This window comes from Microcebus murinus, chromosome 23 (assembly GCF_040939455.1).
Source record: "Microcebus murinus isolate Inina chromosome 23, M.murinus_Inina_mat1.0, whole genome shotgun sequence".
Lineage (NCBI taxonomy): Eukaryota > Metazoa > Chordata > Mammalia > Primates > Cheirogaleidae > Microcebus > Microcebus murinus.
In genome coordinates, this window is record NC_134126.1 from 31630515 (window position 1) to 31655436 (window position 24922).

The following is a 24922-nucleotide window of genomic DNA, read 5'->3' on the forward strand; positions in this document are numbered from 1 at the left end:
CCTTCTAGAACCCCCAGCAGAGGATCTCTTGGTGTAAGCTCGGGCTCATCTCTGCGGGCGCGGGTGCTGCTGGCTGGGGGAGCCAGGCCCCGCACAGTTACGCAAGCAAGTGAGGTCAGCCAGAGCGAGCGTCTCTGCACTAAGGATGTCCCCAGTATTGTGGCCTCTCTGTGATTTCGACATCAGGCGTGCGCCTGTTTGCCTGTGGATAACGCCAGCATCACCTTTGACTTGGCTCAATCCCAGAGTCCTTCCTTAACCCCCTGAGTCCCATTTACCTGCAGAGGGGCTAAGCCCAAACTCCAGTGGTTGGCAGGGTGCAGGGAGGGCAACGTGACCAACAGGTGTGAAGTTCTGGAAAAACAGCAGGCAGAGGGGTCCTACACAGGGAAAGGCTGGCCTCCTTAGCTGCAGCTCTGCCTAGACAGCTCCTGAGACAGGTGCAGTGACAGTCTTGGGGTGAACAAGCGAGGTGACCACGTGACCTGGATTGCCTGAGCTTGTCCTGCTGCCTTGGTGTAGTTATGAACACTGCATTATGCCACTTCCTCTCAAAAGCATTCCGGTTTGGACGATTACTGTACAGCCACTCTATTTACCAGGCGCCTTAAGACCCTCTGGGGGAAATCCAGGGGTGACTGCAGCTATTGCTCTCCTTGTCCTGGACCTTCCCTAAGGACCTGTCACAGCACAGGTTGGCGTGTCCTCACAGGGAAATCTATCAACAAGCCTACAACTCCAGAGAAGACAGACCCAGACCAAAGAAGGAAGCAGGAGGAGTTTGCCCTGTTGTAAGATTTTGGGCGAAACTCCAACACTCATCTCGCCAGGAGACTAAGAACTGCAGGGAGAGGGGAAATCCGTGTGATCACTACCTTTGGGCAGCAAGCCCGTGGTCTCTGACAGTGATTGCAGTTCTACTATTTCATGCACCTGTTTATCTATTGCTTGCTCCGCGCAGGAACGACCAGGAATTCTTCTGGTTTCTGCTCCTACATCTTAGTCGGGTCAGATGAAGATGGCCCAGTCTGCCGGAAACACTGGTTGGGCGCTTATAGACATTTCACTCTTGGAGGGCCTTGTTTATATGATGGGCCTGGCAGAAGGAAAGATGTTTCTTCTTTTATGGTAGAAAGCAACAACAACCCTTGTAAATACTTCATCATCTGGATCATAAGATGCTTAACTTCATTCCTGGAAGAAAGTGAATTCAGCAAACTGGGGCTTTAAGTGAAGCCTGTGGGGGCCTTAGCCCTGACACCTGCCCGGGGCGGAAGAAGTGACAGCTCTATCTATGGGTGACCTGGGGTGAGGTGGGTGACCAGCTGCCCTGTGACCTTCCAGGGCCTCGTCCCCAATTAACTGCTATGGGCAGGCCGCAGTGCTTCCTTCTGAGATTGCTCTAGACGGCAAAAACGCAGTAGAAAATTACACACACACACACACACACACACACACCCCGATACAACACACACAATCACACTGAAATTTAGATTCAAGATCTGAGTGTGGTTCATTTCCCGTCACAGCCTGTATGAGGTGAAAATAATGTAATTCAACCCTCGAGAATAAAACACAATACCAGCCCCTTGCTTCCCTTGGGTCTTAGAAATAAAGAGGACAAGTCACAAAAGACTACAAGCTAGTAGCTAGTGCTTTGTTTCCCAGAGGCTGTCACCCCTTCTTTGCTTCTCCTATTCCTGGGAGCATCAGTCTGTCTTGCAGTGTCCCCAAACCCAAATTCACAAGTCCCAAACAAAGGGCTGTGCTCCTTGCTTGGAGCAGGGCAGGACTGGGAGGTGGGGAGGAGGAAGAGAGAGTGGTACCTTCCTTTAAAGCTTGTCTCTGTCCCTCTACCTGGACCCTGGGGGGGGGAGGGGATGCTCCTTCTCCTCCTAGGGCATTGCGTTTCTGGGCTCTTTCCCTGCCAGGAAAGGGGTGGGGTGTCTCCTTTGTCTGGGCAGCCGCTGCATGGGGTGCGGGCTTCTCTGCCCTCTCACATTCCGCCCCAGGCCCTCGGGAGGGCTGGGAACCGGGTGAGGGGTGGGGTGGCCTGCCTACCGCTAACTGCCCCAGGGCAGCTTGGAGCGGCCTGAGCCTGTGTCTGTCACGCTGTAGGGTTGGAGGCCCCTTTTCAGAACTGCTGCTTGGGGGTGGGGGGAGAGGAGATATTCTCCTTTGGGTGGCAGGGAAGACTGGGGAAAGCCGAGAGGATGAGAGCTGTTGGAAGAGGGAGTCACGTTTACTGTCTGTCCTATGGTGGGTGCTGCGGAAGGTCTACGGGTCCCCTGGGATCTCCTTTCACCTCCCGCCCCCCCCCCACAGTCCTGTGAGTTATTCGCCATTCACCGTTCACCGGGAACCTGCAGCCCAGAGGGGCCGAGTGTGGAGGCCGGGTGTGGAGGCCGGGCGCAGCTGGCGAGTGGATGGGCAGGATCAGACCCGTCCTGTAAGGATCGGTCTGACTCTGGCGCCCAGGGTGTATCCCTTACCCTGCCACCAGGACCCACAAATTCGGGACACCCCCCTTTCCCTAGAGGCACAAGTTTACCACGGGTCCTATCTCCTGGCCCAGCAGGAACACCCTAAAAGTTCCCTCGCAAGTGCAAAGCCTTTCCGCGCGGCGGGGGAGGCGGCGGCGACAGGGCACACAGTGGGACCGCAGCGCGGGCGCCGGGCACGCCGGAGGAGGTGTCTCGCGCCCCTGCCCGGCGGCCGCCCGGGCTGTCCCACGTCTTGGGGGGGCAGCGCCGCGGGGCTCCGCGCCATGACATCAGCCCTGGTGTGGTGCGGTGTGCAAAGCCCACTGGTTGGCGTGGCGGGGGACACGCCTTCCCCGGAGCGGAACAAAACGGCGCGCGGGCCGGGCGCACCCAGCAGCCACTTCCGAGAGCGCCTGCCGCCCGCGCGCCGCCGAGCCCGCCGCCAGGTGAGTGCGCCCGTGCCGCGCCGCGCCGGCTTCCCGCCCGCCCGCCACCGGCCCTAGGGTCGCCCGGCCCTGCCCCCGCGCCGCCCGCGGCAGGGGCGCCTGGGCACACGCCCTGCGCCTCCCGGCCTCTCCCCCGCGCCGCGCCCCTGGCAGCTGCGAGGAAAGTTGGAGGGAAAGTGGCGGGGTCCTGGGGGCCGTCGCGGGCAAGGAGTAGGGAGAAATGGCCACCGTCAGCCTGGGCGGTGCTTCTCTTTCCAGAAGGCGCTGGGTCGGTCCCTCCCCACCCGGAGCTTCCTGGACACAGTTGGCTTCCGCGTGCCGCTGACCCAGGGCGACCCGGCTCCCGCCACCCGCCGCCTGCAGGTCGGGCAGAACAATTGGCGATTCTGCAGCCACTGACGCTCATTGTGTGACAGAGATGAGTGCATCCGTGCCACCCCTGCGTCACCCTCCCGTTCTGGGAGCAAACGGGGGGGGGGCGGGGGGAGGGGGAAACATCTGGCTCACGGGGCTGGCCTTGGGCATCTGTGCCCCTGGGTGCAGGTGTGGCGACTTCCTTCTTCTGAAAGAGCCTGATGGAAACCTACCCCCTCCCCAAGTCTCTGTCCTAGATGGCACCACTGCAGGAACCTGGAAGATCCTGCAGTTGATGTTCTGTGGTCTCGGCCCTTGCAAGCTGGGGAGCAGACAGGGGCAGGTATTGAGCACAGTTGAAAGCAGGTGTTTGATCTGTGGGCACAGGCCTGAGAATATTCCCCAGGCTCCTGGCGCGGGTGCTGTTGTAATCTAATCAGGCTGTGGGTCCAGGCTGGGAGCATTAGCCTGGGCTCAGGGCTCCAGAGAGCCTTGGGCTCCAGCCACCCATCCCCTGCTCCCTTGGGGTGAATGAAGGGGCAGGCCCTCCGCTTGATGACAGGGCCCCGCCTTGGTATACTGTCACCAGTGGCCCTGGGGCAATCCACTGGGCTCTGGGAGAAAGTATATCAGCAAGAGGTGGCCTGGAGTCTTGGTGAGAGACTGTTTGGGAGGCAAAGTTGTGACTCCTGGGTTTGCCACTTAATACACAAATTTCCTTGGACAAGTGACTCCACTTCTCAACTTCTTTCAGGGGTGGTACTTGGGGAATGTATTGCAGGAGGCAGTAGTTCTCAGTCACTGTCTTCTTCCTTGTCCTCTCCACATCCTTACCCTTTTTCCTGGAACGTGGGGAGGCTGGAAGTGCCAGCTGCCTCTCTCTGTCCTCTCAGAGTGCAGGTTGAGGACTTCCCCCACGTGGGACTGGGGACAGAGGGCTGAGCTTCCCCTGCTCCTGCTCAGCGGCCGCCCCCTGACTCTGCAGCTGGTCTGTCTTCTGAGAAGTTCTGTGCTCAACCCTCCGCTGCTGCTGGGCAACTTTCATCCCATCGTCGTCTAAATCCAGCCTGCTGCTGCTCACGGTCTCCCAGTGAATGACCCTTTGCCTTAGAGAGGATATCCGGGGCAGGGGCAGTCAGGCGGGGAAGGAAGTTTCCCCTGCAGAGGGTGTGGTGTGGGCCAGGGAGTAGGAGGGGAGCACTGTCTGCAAGACCCGAGATGCCCAGTACATGCCCAGTACCGAGGGTCCGGGGAGGATGCCCACCAGCTCTGAAATTGGCTGGCTAACAAAACGAGAAAAACAAAGGTGCTGTGGCCTCTTTGCTTCTGGTCTGCCCTGGCGCCTTCCTTCCTGGCCCAGGTAGTTTGCTTTTTTAATTGCACACATCTGCCTCTGGAGCTGGCAAGTCCTCACTGGGTCAGAGTTGCGGCCTGGGAGTGTGGTGACACTTGACTGATGATCGGTAAACATTTGGTGAACGTTTACTGGGGCGGCAGCAGGCTTTTGGCTGAGTTGCTCTCCTGGACATTCGTGAGCCTTGCAAATAGTGACTGGTGTACCGTGTGAATAGACTGACGAGCAGGTGAGAGGAAAAAGGCATAGTTTTTATTCACTGTGAATCTCCTGGAAAGGGAAAAAAAATTGGGAAGGCTTTTCTGGTAAGTTGCTAAAGTTTTAGATGTTTATGTAAGCCCAGCTTTTTGTGAAAAGTTGGCTTGCTAGAGGACTATAAAGAGGCATGCATTAAACGTTTTGAGATCCTAAGAGGTGCTTGTGAGAATGAAAAGACCTTTTCCTCCAAGTCGGCCATTTACCATTGCTCAGGCATGTTGGCAAGTATCACAAAAGACACGAAAGTGAACAGTGAGTGTAAAAAGTTGGCCTTTCCTTAAGATAATAGTAAGCAGATATCCGCACTTGCTGCGTGCCAGGCACTGGGCTAAACTCGTCACGTGTTTGATCTTGGACAATTTATGAGGTAGGTATGGATGCTGTCCATTTTGTAGATGGAGAAACTGAGGCTCCGAGGTGGTGGCTTGCGATTGCAGCTGGTCGGCTGCGGAGTTGCCATTCAAACGTCTTGTCGGGCTGACTGCTTCTAAAACCCACGCTCAGTCACTACCTTATTTCTCTTTGCACTTTCTCTACACTTCCTTTTTCCAGATCAACTGCTAGGGAAATATCTGCCGTTTGTCAGCTCTATAATAAGGTGCTTTACAGCGGCTCATAAACTGTTTAAGGAAGAAGTGGCTTTGCCGGTTTTAAGGTGGTCGGAGCAGGGTTAGAACTCGTGACGTCTAGGTTTTCACTCTGCTGCATGGCCAGGGAGGAGGAGAGGTGACCCCTGAAGTTAGTTCCCAGGCCCCAGTGGATACACTGGCACTAGATCTGATACATGTTTGAGCCTCGGGGCAAGGTTTGCAGGAAAGAAAAGAAGCCTGGAGGAGAGAGAGAGAGAGGAGGGAGGGAGAGAGAGAGGAGGGAGGGAAGATATGGGAGGTGGGGGCGGGAGGGCGGAGTGGAGGGGAGAGAGGGGGTCTGGGTTGTGACAGGAGCCGCCTGGCCTGCCGTTTCTAGTCGCCAGGAATTTATATGGTCATGACGTGTCTGTGTTACGCAGCTCCCCAGGAATTTGTCTGACGCCAGCACTGAGCAATCCCCATGTATGGTAAAGTGTGTAAATACGGGGGCAGCTAGCATTTCCAGACGGCGCTCCCAGTGCCTCCCGAGGGCCAGAAGGCAGAGTCAGAGTCCTTGAAGGTGACAAGGGAGGAAGAAAGTGAAGGTTCACAGCTGGAGCACCGGCTCAGCCCCAGCCTGGGCCACCAGACCCCCTGCACCTCCCGAGCCCCTTTTGCCCCTGGCGGTCTTTGCTGTGTGGGTGGGGGCCTCCCCAGGTGTCAGCTGCAGGTGACCTGTGTTTATACAGCCTAAGTGCTCATTTCTTTTCACTCTAAAAATTAATTTTAAAAAATCATTCAGACGTTTTTGTTCAGCATGGGATAACCAACTGTTACCTCTCTAAGTTAATATCATCCCAGAGAAAAGCAAAGAAATTCTATCTGTTCATTCATCTCTGAGACCTCATTATAATATAGGATTTCCTGTAATAGTTTCGAAATAATTAAAGGAGGTCCTAGACGCCCATTTCTACATCTGTTGACATTCAGACACCTGAGCTGCAGGGGCAGAGACCTGTGCTGTAGAAGGCGCTGGGACAAGTGGGGAAGAGGAGAGACATGCACTGCCCGTGTCAGCTCAGAGTCCTGCAGGGGCCACGGGGCGTGGGGCGTGGACTTGGAAAGAGAACACTCATGCCGTGGAGAGAGGGGCCCTGAGCTAGAATGACAGTCAAGTCCTGGGGTCCCATGGGGCTTGGAATGACCCATAGTGATGCTGGTTGACTTCCACTGACAACCAGTGATGCTGGTTGACTTCTCGGAGGTGAGTCACGTGCAGGGATCTAAAGAAGTCACGTGGTGGGACGCTGGGGCCAAGGCTGCCCCATCTCCCTGGTGGCCATTCCTCCCCCACGAGGGACCATGACCTTCAGGGAGGTGTGTGTCCTGGGTCCTCAATTGTCACCTCCAGAACATGGGCTCTGATCCTGACCAGCAGGGACCCCTCCTTCCCTGTCTGTCCTCAGCCGCTCTCTGGACGTGGGGGTGTGGAGGCCGAGGCTGAGCGGGGGTTGGAAGGGTGGCGGCACTCTTGCGCACCTGGCAGGTGCCAGACAGCGCAGGTAACGTGAGCAGTGGATAAACACGGACAGGTCTCTACCGGACCAAGTGGGCGGGGACTTAAGTCCTGTGCCTGTCAGCCGCCTTTGGCCCTAGGGAACAAATGACTTTGGAATGGGAGAAAGGGGATTTTTCCACTGGAGAGATAAAGACTCAGGGTAGATAAAGAGGCCATCAAGGGTTTGGAGAGAGCCGGCCCTCCTTCAGGCACTGGTGGCTGGCAGCTGAGGATCATTCATCTCTGGGATAGTTCCTTGAACTCGAAACTTGACCACATGGAGCCCGTCACCTCACCCCAACTTTGGAGAGATTGGGGGTGGCCGAGAGTCTGTGCCCTGTGTCTACTCCTCTCCTGCTGCTGTCAGAGCCGCCCTCTCGGGTCTCTCCTCTCGGGGCTGAGGATCTGGGGACAGCTCCTGGTGGGACGGCCGGGCAGGAAGGCGTGGGCAGCGGACTCCTGCTTCTGGCTTCCTGCCAGCCCCCGGGGATCCTGACAGTTCAGGTAAACAGCTGACCCGACCTTTCCAGCCATTCAGTGCAAAACTCAAGCTCTGTTCTTTGTTGAGATTATGGAGGCAGGGAAACAGGACAGACCAGAACTCAGACAGCATTTCCCGCTGAGAACGGAACTCCCTGAAGGGAACCCGCTGCAGGTGGATGATGTGATTGCAGAAGATAGTGAGGACTCTCGATGAATATGAAGACAGAGGTCCCTGCTTGTGGCCTCAGGTAGCCAGGGGGAACGAAACCCCAAAGAAGGGCAAGTAACTTGTCCCAGGCTCATTACCTGGGCCGGCAGACAAGCCAGGCACTCCTGGTCCTTATTTGGCATGCGGCTTCTCAAGCCTTGTTCCCTCCAGCTGTGCACTAGCTGGGAAGGCGAGGAGATGCCTGGCATCCTGGTGGCAGGGCCTGGCTGGGCCAGTCCTGTTGGTGGCAGTCGGAAGGCTGAGCGTTTGCAGCGTGCCAGCACTGGGCCACCTTTTCCACACACGCCCACTGAATCCTCAGAACACGAAGTCAGGGCCCTTGCACAGGCCATTTTAGAGACAAGCAAACTGAAGCTCGCAGAGCAAAGCGACTTGCCCGAGGTCATTCAGCTGGGCAGGGGCGAATCACGTCTCAGCCCAGCTCCCATTTCCTAACCACGAAACTGCACAGCCTGAACTCTGACCTGGGAACTTCTCTTGTCCCAGCCTCCTGCAGGGCCTCCTCCATCCCCCAGACCTGGAAAGGCAATAGAGAAGGAGCCCAGTGTCCCTCTAGGCGCTCCACAAATGGAGAAACAGGTTTCCTTTTAAGGCAATTCAACCTCCCCACAGCCCCGAAGAAGTTGGCCCTTGGAGAGAATGGGCCGGGCAGAAAGGAGGGGCGGGTGGGGAGGGAGCCCCGCCCCTGCGGGGAAGGAGGGGGCGGGGCTCCCTCCAGCTGAGACTCCCCACAGGTGGGTACCCTGGAGGGCACAGGGGGCCCAGCCACAGGGGCTGCCTGGAGCTCTCCCTGGCTGTGGACACGGCCTTTGTTCCTCAGCTCCAGGCTCTGGAGTCCTGTCCCTTTACTGGGTTCTTGAGGGGAGACCCACAGCCAAACGGCCAGGCTCAAAGGAACAGCCCTGCAGGGAGGTCCCGAGCAGATTTCCCTTCCTGGCAGGTCCTTGGGTTTCACTCCTTTCTCCGCCCATGTTCCTGATCCCCTGGGGCCCCTGTCGTGCAGCCAGGGAGAACAAGGGAGGCCTGTGCGAGCTGTGGGTCTCCCCAGAGGGAGAAGGGCTTTTGTGTCTGGGAACAAACACGGCTTGGAACTGGCTCCCAACCTCGTGGCTGGGGGGACTTTCCTCCCTGAGGGGTGTTCCTGGGGGCTCGAGTAAGTCTCCTGCTGGCCCTTGGGGTCGGAAGAGGAGAGGCCAGGGAGGAGAGCCAGCACGGATGTGCTGTGTGCCCACTGGGCGCAGCCACTCCTAGCTGTGCCAGGGCCACAGCACAGTGACTGGGGGCACAGAAGGACGCAGAAACAGTGGGACCTGCTTTAGAATCTCAGTTCTACCTCTTCCAGCTGTGTGGCTGCAAGCAAGTTGCCTGATGTCTAGGAGCCTTGTTTTTCTTATCTGTAAAGTGGGCACATATTCTTTGCCTTCAGATGCTGAGGGTGAACTGGGAGGGTGTATGTAAACTGATGCGTGGCAGGCATGTAGGCAGTGGCAGTCTGGCTGCCTTGGCTGTAGGAGTTTCACCAGTCACATGGAGTCACCTTATCAGAGGGAAAAGAGCTTCACCTGTGTGGTGTCATATGGCCGGACACATTGTCCCCAGAAGCTTCCAAAGCAGAGGACCCCTCACTTCTCACTGTCCAGAAATGGTCTCGGCCTACTCCTCGACCAGCCGCTGGCAGGAGAATGACAGTCCCATGACTGGCTTAGGTGACTCTGGCTCTGGCCCTAGACCTGGGGATGGATGGGGCCCCTCTCCTGGGTCACTGGGCTCCCTAAATAAAATCGGTGTTGTGTAGGAAGGACAAGGGGGAAATGGCTGATGGTCAGGCAAACAGTAACACACGTTGCTGTTCTTCTGAACGGTCCTCCCCGTGGTATAGTTTTGAGTTTTGCAGCCCTGAGTCCTTGTTCGACAAGAGCAGCTGGCCCCTGGGATCCTCGGGACACAAAAGGGCACAAGGTGGCCGGGCGAGGTGGCTCACGCCTGTAATCCCAGCACTCTGGGAGGCTGAGGCAGGTGGATCGTTTGAGCTTAGGAGTTCGAGACCAGCCTGAGCAAGAGCAAGATGCCCATCTCTACTATAAATAGAAAGAAATTAATTGGACAACTAAAAATACATAGAAAAAAATTAGCCGGGCATGGTGGCGCATGCCTGTAGTCCCAGCTACTTGGGAGGCTGAGGCAGCAGGATTGCTTGAGCCCAGGAGTTTGAGGTTGCTGTGAGCTAGGCTGACGCCACGGCACTCACTCTAGCCTGGGCAACAAAGTGAGCCTCTGTCTCAAAAAAAAGAAAGAAAAAAAGAAAAAGAAAGGGGCAGATGGAACAGAGGGACATCAGTGGCTGGAAATGGGGACTGGCCCCCAGACTTGGGAACTCGGCCCCCTGGCTTATCTGAGGAAGGCAGAGAAAGGACACGGCGGTCAGCGGTGAGCCGGCCCTGAGCGGTTGCGGGCGGATGGTCTGGAATCCGGAACGGGGAGAACTGGGCTGGTGCCGTGGGCGCTGGTCCACCTAGCCCCACCTGGGAGCGGACAGCGGACCCCAGCCCCGGCCCCTCCTCGGCACAGCGTCCCCCGCTCTGCGCACGGCACTGCCTGCGTGCTTCCCCTGTGCCAGGTCAAGCCTCCTGCCCTGATCACGTGTGAGGAGGAGGGACAGACACGGAGCTGGGCACACGTGAGACTGCGCGGCGAGCATGTCGAGTGCCGGGCGAGGGGTTGGCTACTCGCAGGCAGGGGGAGCCACGGACTCCTTTGAACAAGAGAAGACCCCAGAGGCAGGACAGCCTGTCCCCCCTGCGACAACAGCATCAGAGCCGGTCGCGCCCCTCTACTCGGCAGACAGCGTCTTGGGGGGAGCATAGTTTGGGGGACACATCTAAGGACAGGGAGGCGCTCTTCACATTCTAGGATTTGCGGTCGGATTCCTCAGCGATGGAGAAGATGCGGCACCACAACAAAAGTGGAGCAGTCAGGAAAAAGAACAAGTTCGAGAAAAAAGAAAACGAGTTCAGATCGCTCATGTTAAAATTGAGATACCTGTGTGCCCGCCTGGTGGAGACGCTCACCTGAAGTGAGCCTGGGCTCAGAGGAGAGGTCGGGGCCAGAGACATGGGGGAGTCTTGGTAGGGAGGTGACAGCAGGGGGTGGGATCGCAGGAGATTGGGGAGAGAGAGGGACCAGGATGGGACCAGGGGGAACCCCAACTTTTAGGATATGGGAGTGAAAATGCATCTCTCTCTGCTCCAACAAAGCCTTGCTGAAGACTCCCGTCACCTGGGTGATAGTCTAGTCTCAGTAACCGGTGGTGAGCCAGCTTCAACACCAACTCCCCCCCATTGTAACCTGCACACGGTTACCATGGTGAGCCAGCATCTCCAACACCACCACCCCCAGCCCTGATTGTAGCCTGCACACAGTTACCATGGTGAGCCAGCATCACCAACACCACCACCCCCAGCCCTGATTGTAGCCTGCACACGGTTACCATGGTGAACCAGCATCACCAACACCACCACCCCCAGCCCTGATTGCAGCCTGCACACGGTTACCATGGTGAACCAGCATCTCCAACACCACCACCCCCAGCCCTGATTGTAGCCTGCACACGGTTACCATGGTGAGCCAGCATCTCCAACACCACCACCCCCAGCCCTGATTGTAGCCTGCACACAGTTACCATGGTGAGCCAGCATCACCAACACCACCACCCCCAGCCCTGATTGTAGCCTGCACACGGTTACCATGGTGAGCCAGCATCACCAACACCACCACCCCCAGCCCTGATTGCAGCCTGCACACGGTTACCATGGTGAACCAGCATCTCCAACACCACCACCCCCAGCCCTGATTGTAGCCTGCACACGGTTACCATGGTGAGCCAGCATCTCCAACACCACCACCCCCAGCCCTGATTGTAGCCTGCACACAGTTACCATGGTGAGCCAGCATCACCAACACCACCACCCCCAGCCCTGATTGTAGCCTGCACACGGTTACCATGGTGAGCCAGCATCACCAACACCACCACCCCCAGCCCTGATTGTAGCCTGCACACGGTTACCATGGTGAGCCAGCATCACCAACACCACCACCCCCAGCCCTGATTGTAGCCTGCACACGGTTACCATGGTGAGCCAGCATCACCAACACCACCACCCCCAGCCCTGATTGTAGCCTGCACACGGTTACCATGGTGAGCCAGCATCTCCAACACCACCACCCCCAGCCTTGATTGTAGCCTGCACACGGTTACCACGGTTACTGAGCATCTCTGGCCAGTCCCAGGCTCTGCAGAGACACTCCTGTGCAGAGGACATGGCCCTGGCTGTGACTTTCAGCATTGGGGCATCTTTTATTCATCCTCGACTGCTCACCGACCATCCACGTGACACCTGTGTGCCCAAGGCCGTGCAGGGTGTAGGAACATGGTGGCGATCACCACCCAGACCCTCTTCTTGAGCTGAGGCCCATACCTCCAGCAGTGGGGACCGTGTCTCCCTCTATCCTTGACATCTTTATTTATTTTTCTTTCCTTAAAATGTATTATTATTATTATTTTTGAGATGGGTCTCACTATGTTACCCAGGCTGGTCTCAAAATCCTGGGCTCAAGCGATCCTCCTGCCTCAGCCTTCTGAGTAGCTGGGACTACAGGCATGCGCCACCATGCCCGGCTAATTTTTTCTCTATATATTAGTTGGCCAATTAATTTCTTTCTATTTATAGTAGAGACGGGGTCTCGCTCTTGCTCAGGCTGGTTTCAAATTCCTGACCTCAAGCAATGCACCCGCATAGGCCTCCCAGAGTGCTAGGATGACAGGCATGAGCTACCGGGCCCGGCCTCAGCTTCTCTTTTTATCCCCATTGAACAGATGTAGAAGTCGAGGTTCGGAAAGAGCAACTGCCTTGCCCGTTGCCCCACAGCCAGCGAATGGCAGGGTCCAGCCCCCAGGTCTGAACCAATACCTAGAGTGTCTCAAAGCTGGTCCAGGCTGCCTGCTCTGGACTTGCCTGGGGTGCTTGTTAAAAATCCAGATTCCTGTACCTCAGACACTGTGATGTATCGGGTTCGGGGTGGTGCTGCCAAATCTGATTTTGCAAACGCCCTCAACCTGATTCGAATGTGCTCTAAAGTGGGGAAACTGAGCCCCGGGTGCCTGCCTCCTGGTTTTTCTTAAAAAAAAAGACAAGTATTTTTTTTTTTTGTGGTGAGCTGTATTTTACATACAAAAGAGTGTATAAAGCCTATGTGTGCGGTTCAGAGAATAATTATGAAGTGAGTCCCTACGTGACAGCCACCCAAGTTAAAGAGGACACAGTCAGTGCCCTGGCAGCTCCCTGGTGACCCCGTCCCATCACGGTCCCTTCCCTCTGTTGGGGGTGGCTCCTCCAAGACAATGGTTTGTGCCGACCATCCCTTGCAGTAACTTTGCCGCCCGTATTTTCATCCTTCACAATATGGGTTTTGCCTGTTTGTGAACGTCACACAAACGCACTTGTGTTCTACCAGCCCTAGTCTAGCTGCTTCTTTCCTTGCGTGTCCTTCTGTTAGCTTCATCCATGCTGGTGCATGCAGGGGCACGAGGCCCATTTTTATTGCTACTGCAGCCTCCTTTGGAAAGCCCCTGTCTCATGCCGATCTCTGTCCTGCAGGGCGCCTGGCACAGGGCTGCAGACACAGCAGGTGCTCGGTGCATCTCTGTTGGTTAGACGGGGGAGGAAGCCCCCGAGTGAGAGTGAGAGGATGTCGCCCAAGAACAAGCAGGAAGAGCTCTGCCAGGCCTGGTCGCCCCCTCGGGAGTTGTGCCTTCGTCTTCCCCTGCTCGGTCTCTGCCTGCTGCTTTTCTGTCCTGGGCAGCCTGAGATGTTTCCGTCTCCCCCTGCAAAACTAATTCCCATTGCTGTGTCCCTTTCCAGAATGCCGAACTGGGGAGGAGGCAAGAAGTGCGGGGTGTGCCAGAAGACGGTTTACTTCGCCGAGGAGGTTCAGTGCGAAGGCAACAGCTTCCACAAGTCCTGCTTCCTGTGCAGTGAGTACCCCCAGGCCGCTGTTGCCGTGGACACCAGGACGGGGCCTGCCCCCGCAGGCTGGGCCTGTCAACACCCCGGGAACTGGTCCCCTGGGATGTAAACAGTTTGACATTTGGCTGCAGCTGCAGCTGGGGAGGAGAACACTTAAGGGCCTCTTTGTTCCATTCAGAAGCTGCTTTCTGAGGGCCGAGCTGGCGGGGTGGGGGTGGCAGGCGCTCAGGGGCCGGGAGCCAAGCTGCGAAGACTCTCGAAGACTCGGCTAGGAAAACTTTCCACTCGGCTCGCTCTTCTCGCGGTCTGTGCCACAGTGCCATCATTTCAGAGGAGACGCCTTTAGCACACCAGTGTCCCAAGGCTTCGCTGGCCTTTGTCCCTTTGCCTTGTTAAAGGGCAACAGAGGCCACGGCCTTACAGGGAAGCCGAGCCCCTTGTAAACCGGCCGTTCCTTCCCCTCCCTTCCCATCCTCTGGGACGAGAGGAGGAAGGAGCGCAAGGTTCTTTGAAATCCACTCTTAGCAATCCAGAGGAAGATTCGCTCCAGCAGCCCGCCGGGATGAGTAGGAAACCAGGCAAAAGACACCAAGCACCTGGCGGGGGTCAGGCCGGCCCAGGGATCCTGACTCCCTGACGCTGCCCCACTGGTACCTGGCCGGGCGATGTTTCCGGGACGTGGCAGCTCGGAGAAGCCTCTCCTCAGATTCCTAAATGGTTTGGTTCGCCGTGATCAGAGCAGAAGGTCTGGGTGAGAAGGAGAGGCGGCTTTAAAGCAAGGTCATTTTCCTTGAGAGCAGGCAGAGAGTGGGAGGGGGCAGAATGTCTTGGCGAACCCCTGGGTTTCAAAGCCGGTCTGATCAGGGTTTGAATCTGAACTCAGTTTTTATTATCTGGGTGATGATGGACAAGTTACTCAATTTCTCTGTGGTAGAGCTCTCCTATTATTATGGTAAAGGTAATAATACTTACCTCATGGGGTGGTTGTGAGACTTGAAATGAAAGGAGCTTGTAAAACAAATAAAGCACTTAAAGCGATTGTGAGTGTACAATAAATGATAAACACTCCCCTGACATGCACACGCACACACATGCACACGCACACATGTGCACATGCACACGCACACATACACACATGCACACGCACACATGCACACGCACACGTGCACACACTCGCACACAAGCACACATACACATGCACACACGTGCACACACATACACACACACATGCACACGCACACATACACACATGCACATGCACACATACACACACATGCACATGCACACTCGCACACAAGCACACATACACATGCACACACGTGCACACACATACACACACATGCACACACATACACACATGCACACACATACACACACATTCACACGCACACATGCACACACATGCACATGCACACTCGCACACAAGCACACATACACATGCACACACGTGCACACACATACACACACACATGCACACGCACACACTACCAGGGGATCCCTAACACGAGGGTGTGACACAAAGAAGACCTCCCTGGGGCTGAAGTCCCAGCCCACCTGGCGAGCAGGTCGCGTCCACCCCGCATCACAGGAGCAAAGTCAGGAGATCTGAGGTTCCTTCGTCCCCAGCTGACTCGAGCTCCGGAGTAGGATCCAGATGAGCCAAGGCCCACCTGCCCGCGCGTGTTCCCCACGTTCCTACCCATTGCTGGGCAGCCCAGCCTGAAGCCACCCAGCGCAGGGCAGCAGGGGCGCCACCCCCTGCCCAGCCCAGCCGGAGCGACAGCCCCAGCCCTGCGTCTGGTGGACGGAGAGTAAACAGGGTTTGCCGGAGCTTTCCTGGCGTCCAGCCTGCAATGGAGCCCGGAAACAGCAGCGTCTTGTTATCAGCAGTTCGCTGCTCTTAAGAATTTTCGAGCCGTTTATGTTTTCAGAAGGCGTAAGAGAGGGCTTGGTGCTGGCTGGGGAGAGAGTCCAGGCTGCCGGGGTCCTAAGGGCCCCTCTCTGCTGTCAGACGTTGCTTAATCATCGCCTAAAATTGTGCTGAGAGCCCTGCCTGCAGCGGCTCAGGGGGAGGAGGAGTCATTGGTGAGGGAAGCCAGGAATGCAGGGGGTGGCAGAGGAAGGAAGGAGCAGGGCCTGGGGCGGGCTGTGCAGAGTCAGGCCGGGGAGCAGCGCTGGGGCGGGTGTTATGTAATAACACCACGGGGAACAGTCTCGTTCTCCCTGGGGTCTCAGGGCCAGCGCAGTTCCTGGGTGTCAGAGCTCCAAGTGGACCCCTTGGCACCCCACGCATCCCAGCAGCCTGAGGTATCCACACCTTGCTTTTTTTCTAGTGCCTAGAACAGTGCCCGGCACATGGTGGGTTCTGGGCAATGGTTTATTTCTGAGTGGAGGGAGCATTATTTCTCTTTCTCAGTGCAGTGGGTGACAAATATCCAGCTTGAATTCAGGGCCACCCACAGCACCAAAGGCCTTTCCCTCCTAAGGGCAAGCGGCTAGCAGGGTCCGGGCCTGGGGGGCTGTAAGGGCCATCTCCCTTGTTGGCTGGGCCTGGGAGGGTCCCCAAAAGTTCTTCCAACCATGTGGGTCCTTGGCTCTGGATTCTACTTTAGTGCCCCTTCCCCGAGGATCTGGATGGACAGGAAGAAGACAGGGCAATGTACTAGGCATAGTCAGGGGAGAACCACCTCCCCCGGGCATGGCCTTTGACCTGGGGGCAGGGAGCGGGCAGGCCTGCAGCGACTCGCATGTCTCAGTTCCCATCGGCGGACGGTGGGGCAGAGGCAGGCAGGAGAGCTCAGCTCTGCAGCTGCGAGCCTGCCCTGAGGCTGTGTGTCCACCTCTGAGCTGTAACCGCTCCCTCCTCGGGCAGGTCAGGGTTGAGCAGCCGGCCCTGTGGACAAGAAGAGCCGCTCCGTACTAACCCTGTGGTGGAGGCTGATGGAACAGGGCTCAGAGGGCTGGCCCTGGGCCGCTCCCCAGGATCCCAGAGCGCCGGGACGCTCGCAGAAGCCCTGCACGCCTCTGACATCAGCGTCTCCACGCAAGGCTTCCTCGGGTTTTCACCCTCCCACCCACGTGCTCAGCCTACGCAGAGGAGCCGTGGGCTGGCGGAGAACAACCGCGTCTGGAAGTCTGGCTGGTTCTGGCCTGGCCCTGCTTGTGGGCCCATTACCTGAGCTTGAGCTTTTTCTGTGATCCTCAGTTTTCCTTCTAGAAGCAGAGAGAATCAGTCTCCACTTCCAAGTATTTCCTCTTCTCTGTATTTCCAAACAGCATCACGAGGCCCTGCCAGGGCAGGGGGCATCTGGAAGTAGATTTTCCCAGCAAATGCGATAGTGAATCCAATCTGGCTTTTTTTTTTTTTGGCTTACCAGGATTTGGTAGAAATTTATTTAGGCCTTCCTTCAAAATTGCGCTTGATTGAGTCTTTGGTGGGCCTTACAAGTGAGTTGAGGGTCACTTGGATGGAGGGGCAGAGGGCCACCGTGGGAGGACTGGGCCTCTGGGGGACAGGAGGCCAAGCCAGAGCAGAAGGGAGCAGGGGGCTCTTCAGCAGGGCAGCCACATGGAGGCTGTCAACCTGCAGGCCCTGATGTCTCCTCCAGGCTCAGTTCCTGGGTCTCCCGTTGGAGAAACCAGTCAAAAGAGAACCAGTCTGTTCCCCTAACCACTCTTATCTCCACCTTCTGCCTTCCCTCTGGTCTTGGAATTCCAAGTTCATTTCAGGTCATGCGAGGAAACAATTCCAGGCCTATTCCTGACTTCCCACCCTAGAAGGGAATGCTGGAGCCCGAGGCCTGTCGTTCCCTCTCCCTTCTTCCTGGGGGCCAAGCCCCAGGGGACGTGGTGGGAAGTTCCATATTTGGGCAGCCCAGCGGTGCTGGAATGAGATGGAGATCTCCAGGGCAGGGCAAGAGGGTCCTTATTTAGCCTGAAGCTTCCAACCTGGGGCTCGGGGTGAGAGAGGAGCTGGCAGGGGCCTAGACCCTTTAAAGGCAAGAGGATGGCGGTTGCAAGGAGCTGAGGGGAGAGCCTTCTGCGAGGGAGACAAGAGGCGTGGCTTCTCCCGTGGTTTCCGTAGGTTTCTATCTTCAGAAGGACACGTTTGAGGATGCAGTCTAACGGGGGCACATTGAACTCCAATGTCATAGAATATCATAGAACCAAATTATGGTTACCGGATGAGACCTAAAGAAACAGGTGGAGTTGAGAGGAGTATTTGGGGGTTAGAAGGAGTGATCTCTTGAGGCCTGGGCCTGTCCCTCCCCTCCCTTGTCTCCCAGTGGTACTAACTTTATATAGTACTAATGCGAGTGGCTGGCATTTATTATGGACCTATTGTGTGCGGGGTATTGCACTAAGTAGTTCACATGTAAGATCTTATTTGATTCTCAGAACCGCCTTTTGGGGCAGACATTATTATCTGCATTTACAAATGAGGACAGAGGCCGGGAAGGCAAAATACTTTGCCCGAGATCACACAGCTGGAAAGGGAGAGAGCTGGGATTTGGTTCTGGGCAGTGTAACCCTCCGTGATCCCAGGCTCTGAACTGTTTTTCTCCGGATAGCCGGGCACAGCTCCCCTCTGCGACTAACCCGAAGGTGTGTGAGGCCCGCAGGCTTTCTAGCTCATCCCATTCCAGCCCCTCATACCCCAGGAGTCAGGAATTTCTCCCCAGTGTCTGCCCTATTTCTTCATTTTGTGGCAAAATGATTCCTGAGATTAGAAAGTTCAAATCCATTTGTGATTGGCATGACCTGCATCGCATGTCTAAGCCCATCATGTGTGATGTCAATAAATGTTAAACTTTTCTTTTGGGTGGTATTGCTTCGCCTGCACCCCTCCCTCCAGCATGCACCGACCGTCTCTTCTGGATGCCAGTGTCGGAGGCAGGAAAACCCTGTCCTTCTTCCTTCCTCTCTTGATTCCCCTGTTGGGATACATGGTCTCGGTCAGGGACAAAGAACCTCAACAGGTGTCCCGTGGCTTAGGGCTAGCCTAGGCTGTTGCTTCTGAACCTGGGGTGCAGCCTGAGGAGGTACAGGGGTGCAAGGACTGAGGAGGGAGACATACACATGGATTCCTGGAAGAGGTTGCTTGGCCAGCATGCTGGAGTCAGACATGCAGCTGTCATGCCTCTGTCGCCCAGCCCGTTGGCCGCCCCACCTGCCTCCATTTCTGGACTGTTTCTGAAAGCTCAGGGACTACGTATGCTGAGTGCCCAGAGAGCGTCAGCTGCAGGGGCTTGCAGTGAGCAAGCAGCTTGCAGTGACCCCAGCTTCACTGCACCGCCCCTGCTTCCCCTCCGCAGTGGTCTGCAAGAAGAACCTGGACAGCACCACTGTGGCCGTGCATGGCGAGGAGATCTACTGCAAGTCCTGCTACGGCAAGAAGTATGGGCCAAAAGGCTACGGCTACGGGCAGGGCGCAGGCACACTGAGCACCGACAAGGGGGAGTCGCTGGGCATCAAACACGAGGAGTGAGTAGAGACCCTCCCGCCCTGTTCATGCGCTCTCTCCCCCCTGCCCCAATGTCAGACGTGTCTTCAGCCACTTTAGGTTAAGCAGTGCAAGGCTCAGAAAGCCACTATCTCAAAGGAAGTCACAGAGTACCCCTGTGTGCCAGGCTGCTGGAGGGGCTGGGGTTCAGGGGTACTGAAACAGGAGCTGTCTACACTGGGTGTGCATCCTGCGTTTGCATAAAGTTCAGAGCTGGGAGGGGCCCTAAGAATTACTTAGTCCAATTTCCTCTTTTTATGGAGGAGAAAACCCTGCCCAGGCTCAGGGACCTGCCTGGGCCCACGGCTAGGGGGCGTCTGAGCCCGACCAGGGCAGCACCGTGGCCACACCAGCCCTGTCATCTCTCGCCCCTGCTATGGGGAAGTCAGTTCCCGTGGAAATGATGCCACAGGGTGTCACTGAGTCCCCTCATCCCCGCCCCCATGGCACCCCCGGCCACTGGCCTGCAGTAAACAGTGGCTGCTGGCAATCGGCCTGGCCAGCTCCTCGGCCCCAGGGGCAGGACGGAAAGGACGGATCAGTTACCAAGATTCAGCCAAGGTCATTGCCCCAGTGGGAATGATTTGTCAGCAGATTTCTCCTGCAAAGAATCTGTAATAGACCAGCTACAGGAATGAGGGGCAGAGGAGGGCGATTCTTAGCAAATGAGGTGTCAGTCAAATGGTTCCAGAGTTTTTAAGGGGGCGACTGAGGGAAGTTTGATGTTTCAGTGGAGATAACATTGTGCTGAGCCTTGGTTTGTCCAGCTGTGAAACAGGAGATGACCCTAGAGGCCCTGGTGGCCCTAGCCTTTGTAACTCAGGTAGAGGGAGCTGCTGCTTGCCCTGGCGTGAGAGGAAGGTGGGCTCACAGAGGAAGGTGGCGCCAGCCCCAGCCGTGTTTCTCCGTCTGAGTCATCTCGCCTTCTCCACGCAGGGCCCCTGGCCACAGGCCCACCACCAACCCCAATGCCTCCAAGTTCGCCCAGAAGATTGGCGGCTCCGAGCGCTGCCCCCGCTGTACCCAGGCGGTCTACGCCGCGGAGAAGGTGATCGGCGCTGGGAAGGTACGGTGGCTGCTGCGTGTGACATGGCAGGGAGAGCGGAGGGAGACGTCTTCCTGAAATGTGGACTCCAGAACTTTGCAAGTGTCCACACTAGCTCTGCTTGGGGCAGCCTGGGCTTTAACCCTTCCCTTGTAGAGAAGGAGTAAGCCATTGTCCCCGTGGGCTGTCTGCACCTGTGCCTTCGAGTCTCCAAGGAGCTCATGGCAGCCATGAACAGTGACATCCCCAGCATCGATAGACGGCCTGGTGGTCAGTTCGTAGGGAGTTGCAAGGATCCGTCTGTATCTCTAGTGTTGGGGACTGCAGAGGCTAAGCGTGCACGGATGGACGGGTTTCAGAGGGTCCGCAAATGCCCTGAAATTATACGCAGAGTTCTGTGGGATCACATCGCTTTCTGGGAAGAAGACCCGTAGCTTTCATCAGATTTTCACAGGGATTTGTGATCCCCACTATGTTAAGAACTACCCAAAAATATACTTTCTGTTTCGTGGGATATAGACTCCCAATAGAGCTGGACTAAATGAGTTGCCCAGATCTGCTAGCTAGGAAGGGGCTAGGCCAGGACCGAGCCCAGGTTTGTCTGACTCGGAAGCCCCTGTTCTTACTGCTCTGACTACTGTTAACTCTACTTCGGGCCATGCAACCCCTTTGAACCCGCGTCCACAGCTGGAAAATGGGCAGGAATTGATCATCCCAGCACGGTGATGAGCTTGGACCCTAGACAAATGCTGGTCTGAATCCTAGCTTTGCCATTTACTAGTTGTTTGACCTCGGGCAAATTTAGCCTACAGCCTCCGTCCTGCATCCAGTGGGCCTGGATGGGGGAGGAAATGATGGTCCTCGACACACAAGGTGGTTTTAAAGAATTAAATGAGATGATGCCTGTATGTATGGTGCACGGTGTAGCACCTCGTGTGTGCTAGCACGGGCCAGCTGTTGTTATGGTTCTTGTTTGCTTTGGGGGGTTGTCGTGAGGTCAGAATGAGGATTGCTATTGATTAAAGGATGGAAACAAGGGACATTAATGTTATTATTATTATTTTGAGACAGAGTCTCACTCTGTCGCCCGGGCTAGAGTGCCGTGGCGTCAACCTAGCTCACAGCAACCTCAAACTCCTGTGCTCAAGCGATCCTCCTGCCTCAGCCTCCCGAGTAGCTGGGACTACAGGCATGCGCCACCACGCCCCGCTAATTTTTTCTATTTTTAGTTGTTTGGCTAATTTCTTTCTATTTATAGTAGAGACAGGGGTCTCACTTTTGCTCAGGCTGGTCTCGCACTCCTGAGCTCAAGCGATCCTCCTGCCTCGGCCTCCCAGAGTGCTGGGATTGCAGGCGTGAGCCATCGTGCCCGGCCAATATTATTATTATTAAGTTGGGTTTTTTTTTCTCTGTCTCCCCATGAGAATGGAATACTATGAAAAATACTTAAGAATCACTAGTTCTGTTATTAAGACAGGGTATATAAGGTGAAGTTAAGGCCGTACTAAGGAGAAGGATAAGAGAACCTTGCGTTCAAGTGGAAAAGCTGGGCAAAGCCGTCACCTCTATTGCCTGTGTCAAGAAGGAAATATTGAGAAGCTGGGAGTACTTTTAAGTGCTGTATGAATGAGCAAAGGGATTGAGCTTATTTAGAAGGGGGGGGGGGTTGCCTAGGCAGTGTGGTCTAGCCGGGATCCAGTCCTTCCCCAGCCTGGAGAGCTTGGGGGAGCAGCCCCTGCTTTACAGAGGAGGCACGAAGGCTGGTGACTGCTGAGGGTGCAGCTGGTGCTAAGGGGACAATTGAGACCCAGGTCCCCCCCACCTTAGCTTTCTGGACCCTACACTGTCTCTTGGGCACAGGAGGAGGGGCCAGCGTGCGAGCTCAGGGATCCAGTTTCCTTTCTTATCTTCTCGCCTGGACACCGGGCGGGCAGCTGGGCGGAGGGAATCTCTTTGCCCTTAAAAGGCCTTGTTTTTTTCCTGTCGGACTGCTGTCTGCCTCTTGCTTTTCCTGGGCTTAGCAGAGCTGTCTGCCTATCAGCCTGTTAGCCCGCTCGGCTGCTGCTGACGGGAGCTGGCCGCAGGGCAGTCTGTCTGTGTGAGGTCACATCACTGCACACACACCCGGGCCCCACTTGTCCCTGGGGGGCCTGTGTTGCCCTGGGGCACCTCTCCGAACCCCATGGGGCCTTCTGTGGCCTCCGGAGAAACCACACTCCTCAGGCCTTTTCCTGCAAGGATTAACGCGTTTCATAGGCCCTTTCTCCTTCCAGTGTAACACTAGCAAATGTTGACTCAGAGCCCCCCCCCCATGCCAGGCCCCACACACTGGTGACATCGTTTGATGCTCACGGCTACCTGGTGAGAGAGACGCCCACTGCCAGAGAGGCGGTGGCCTTTGGGCAAATGAAACACTCGGTTCTAGAATCTCAGAGGCCCGGCTGGTTCAGGAGAACCCCCGTTACACACGCCCGCTCCGTGGCCGGGCCTCGTGCGTGTAATACCTGGCCCGACATCCATTCTGCAAGGTGGGCAGGTCTCGCACCCGAGGAAGCCGTGGAGGCCGGTCAGCTAGTGAGTGGCAGCACCGGGGAGAGCCCGGAGCGCTTGCTCACGCCGCTAACCCACGGCAGGAGAAGGCTGGTCCGGCCCCGCCTGCAGGAACAGCTACCTTGGCCGCAGTCCCATCCCCTCGGCTGCCCTTTGTGGTACAGCTGGTGCCACTAACCATCGAGCCACTGCGACGCCTCATTGGAGATGGGGTGAAGTGGCGTGTGGCCCCTGGCCTGCTCCCTCCACTGCCTGGCACCACTGTACTCCCTGCAGTCCCGGCTGAGCAGACTTTGGCAGTGCCTTGGCCCTTCCTCCGTGGTTCTGTCAAGGGGAGTGGCGCTGTGGGTGGAGGGGACCCTAGTCGGCCGGCAGCATTAACTCTTCCCTTCCCTACCTAGTCCTGGCATAAGTCCTGCTTCCGCTGTGCCAAGTGTGGCAAAGGCCTTGAGTCCACCACCCTGGCAGACAAGGATGGCGAGATCTACTGCAAAGGTGGGCGCTTCCCTTGTGAGTGAGGGCTACGGGGCCCAACGGGGAGGGGCCCTGAGAAGTTGTGTCTTTGCTGAATGTGGGCCGATTCCTGGCCTTGGGGCCCCAGAGAGCCAGAGCATCTAGGACTTTCTTCTCTGGAGGTCAGGCCAGGCACGTGGGGTGGGGTCTCTCCCGTGGGGGTGGGCGTGGGGCTGGGGCAGGGGAGCGGGCTCTCACCTCCCCCCTCTCTCTGCAGGATGCTATGCTAAAAACTTCGGGCCCAAAGGCTTTGGCTTTGGGCAAGGAGCTGGGGCCTTAGTCCACTCCGAGTGAGGCCGCCGCCGGCCGCGCCCTGCCCACTGCCGCGCTTTTCATCGCCATGCCCTCCCCAGCGGCCTGGGAGGCCTCCAGGATGCCTTCTCGCTCTCTCAGCCCTGCCACACACCACTAATGACTTGCATTTGGTCGTCTGGCTCCCTTTGGTTTGGGGGTCTGCCTGAGGTCCCGCCCTGCTAAGGGGCTCCCCCTTCCTGGCATCCCCAGTAGGAGACGGCGGCGGTGGTTTTGATCTGGGTGAGCCCAGGCTGCCCCTGCTGGCTCCCTCCTCTCACCCCCCAGCCCTCTGTCCCCAGCCTGCTGGGCTGAGTGTCCCTCATCAACCGGCCAGGACACCCAGGACACCCGAGCCCGCATGGTGGAGCCACAGGAGCAGCAGCAGCAGCCTGGAGGGGGAAGGCGGCAGGACCCGATGGGGCGGAGCGAGGCTGGGGCTTATTGGATCCCAGGGAGTCTCCCCTGTGAGAAAGAGGGGGGGCTTCTTGGTGTCCCCCCAAAGAAGGAGTCCCGGCTTGGGGAGTCGCTGTGGGAGGCAGAGAGGGTGCAGGCAGGACTGTAGGAGGCCCCGCTGCTCTAGGCCACCTGCCTGCGGGTCTCTGTGCACCTGGTGTCCCCTGACTTGCAGTGGGAGGAGAACAACCCAGGTCTGAGGACCTCAAAGTCGGAATGTTGTCTGGCCTCCTCGGACAGGCTCGGTGGCCGGATCCCAGTGAAACGCACCCCCCCCACACACACACACATTCACGTTTATCGGTGGCCCACATCTCCCGGGAGTTAGCTCTGGGCCTGCCCCTGGGTCCTGAGGCTGCGGTTGGGAGCTCCTGCCTGTCCCGGCACCGCCCAGAGCTCTGTTCTTGCCACACCTGCTTGATCCCAGATGAGCATGGAGGCCGACACAGCCTCAGTCTTCCTCCAGACACCTCTCCCTCTGCCCCCCGTCCTCGGGACCTTCCCTCCTACCCAAGACCCTGCCCCTCCACTCCACTCTTCTCCAGGGACCCTTCTCTGGCCACAGCACTCCATCACTCCGTCCCTTCCAGGCCCCAGGTCAGGAGCAGTGGGGGAGGGGGCAGGGGCTGGTGACTGAACACCTGGGTGGCAGGCATGGGCCATGTTCAAGCCGATTTCCCATCTGGTCAATAAAGCTGTTTAGACCAAAACCTTGGTGTCCGATCTTGCAATCCTGTGTCCGGGGAGCACCGCCACTCCCCTGGGGCCGGGAGGGAACTTGATGGGAACAGTCAAACGAGCAGGAGG

The 24922-nt window shown here is 57.0% G+C and overlaps 1 protein-coding gene across 2 annotated transcripts; it reads left to right on the plus strand.

Moving 5' to 3' along the window:
- The first annotated feature begins 2803 nt into the window (after positions 1-2803).
- Positions 2804-24825, plus strand: CSRP1 (cysteine and glycine rich protein 1). 2 transcript variants are annotated; one of them, XM_012744387.3, is made up of 6 exons: positions 2804-2929; positions 13653-13765; positions 19073-19241; positions 20197-20326; positions 23257-23350; positions 23586-24825. In XM_012744387.3, the coding sequence occupies exons 2-6, from the start codon at positions 13654-13656 to the stop codon at positions 23660-23662; spliced, it is 582 nt and encodes a 193-aa protein (XP_012599841.1). In that variant the 5' UTR covers positions 2804-2929; position 13653; the 3' UTR covers positions 23663-24825. The 2 variants fall into 2 exon arrangements, with proteins under 2 accessions (XP_012599841.1, XP_012599842.1); XM_012744388.3 differs by lacking the exon at positions 2804-2929 and adding an exon at positions 3207-3292.
- The last annotated feature ends 97 nt before the right edge of the window (positions 24826-24922 follow it).

Excerpts from the sequence above, each read along its gene's own strand:
- CSRP1 (XM_012744387.3), top strand. The coding sequence starts at position 13,654 with ATGCCGAACTGGGGAGGAGGCAAGAAGTGCGGGGTGTGCCAGAAGACG. Across the intron at positions 20,327-23,256 it reads AGGTGATCGGCGCTGGGAAG|TCCTGGCATAAGTCCTGCTT; the intron begins GTACGGTGGCTG and ends TTCCCTACCTAG. Across the intron at positions 23,351-23,585 it reads TGGCGAGATCTACTGCAAAG|GATGCTATGCTAAAAACTTC; the intron begins GTGGGCGCTTCC and ends CTCTCTCTGCAG.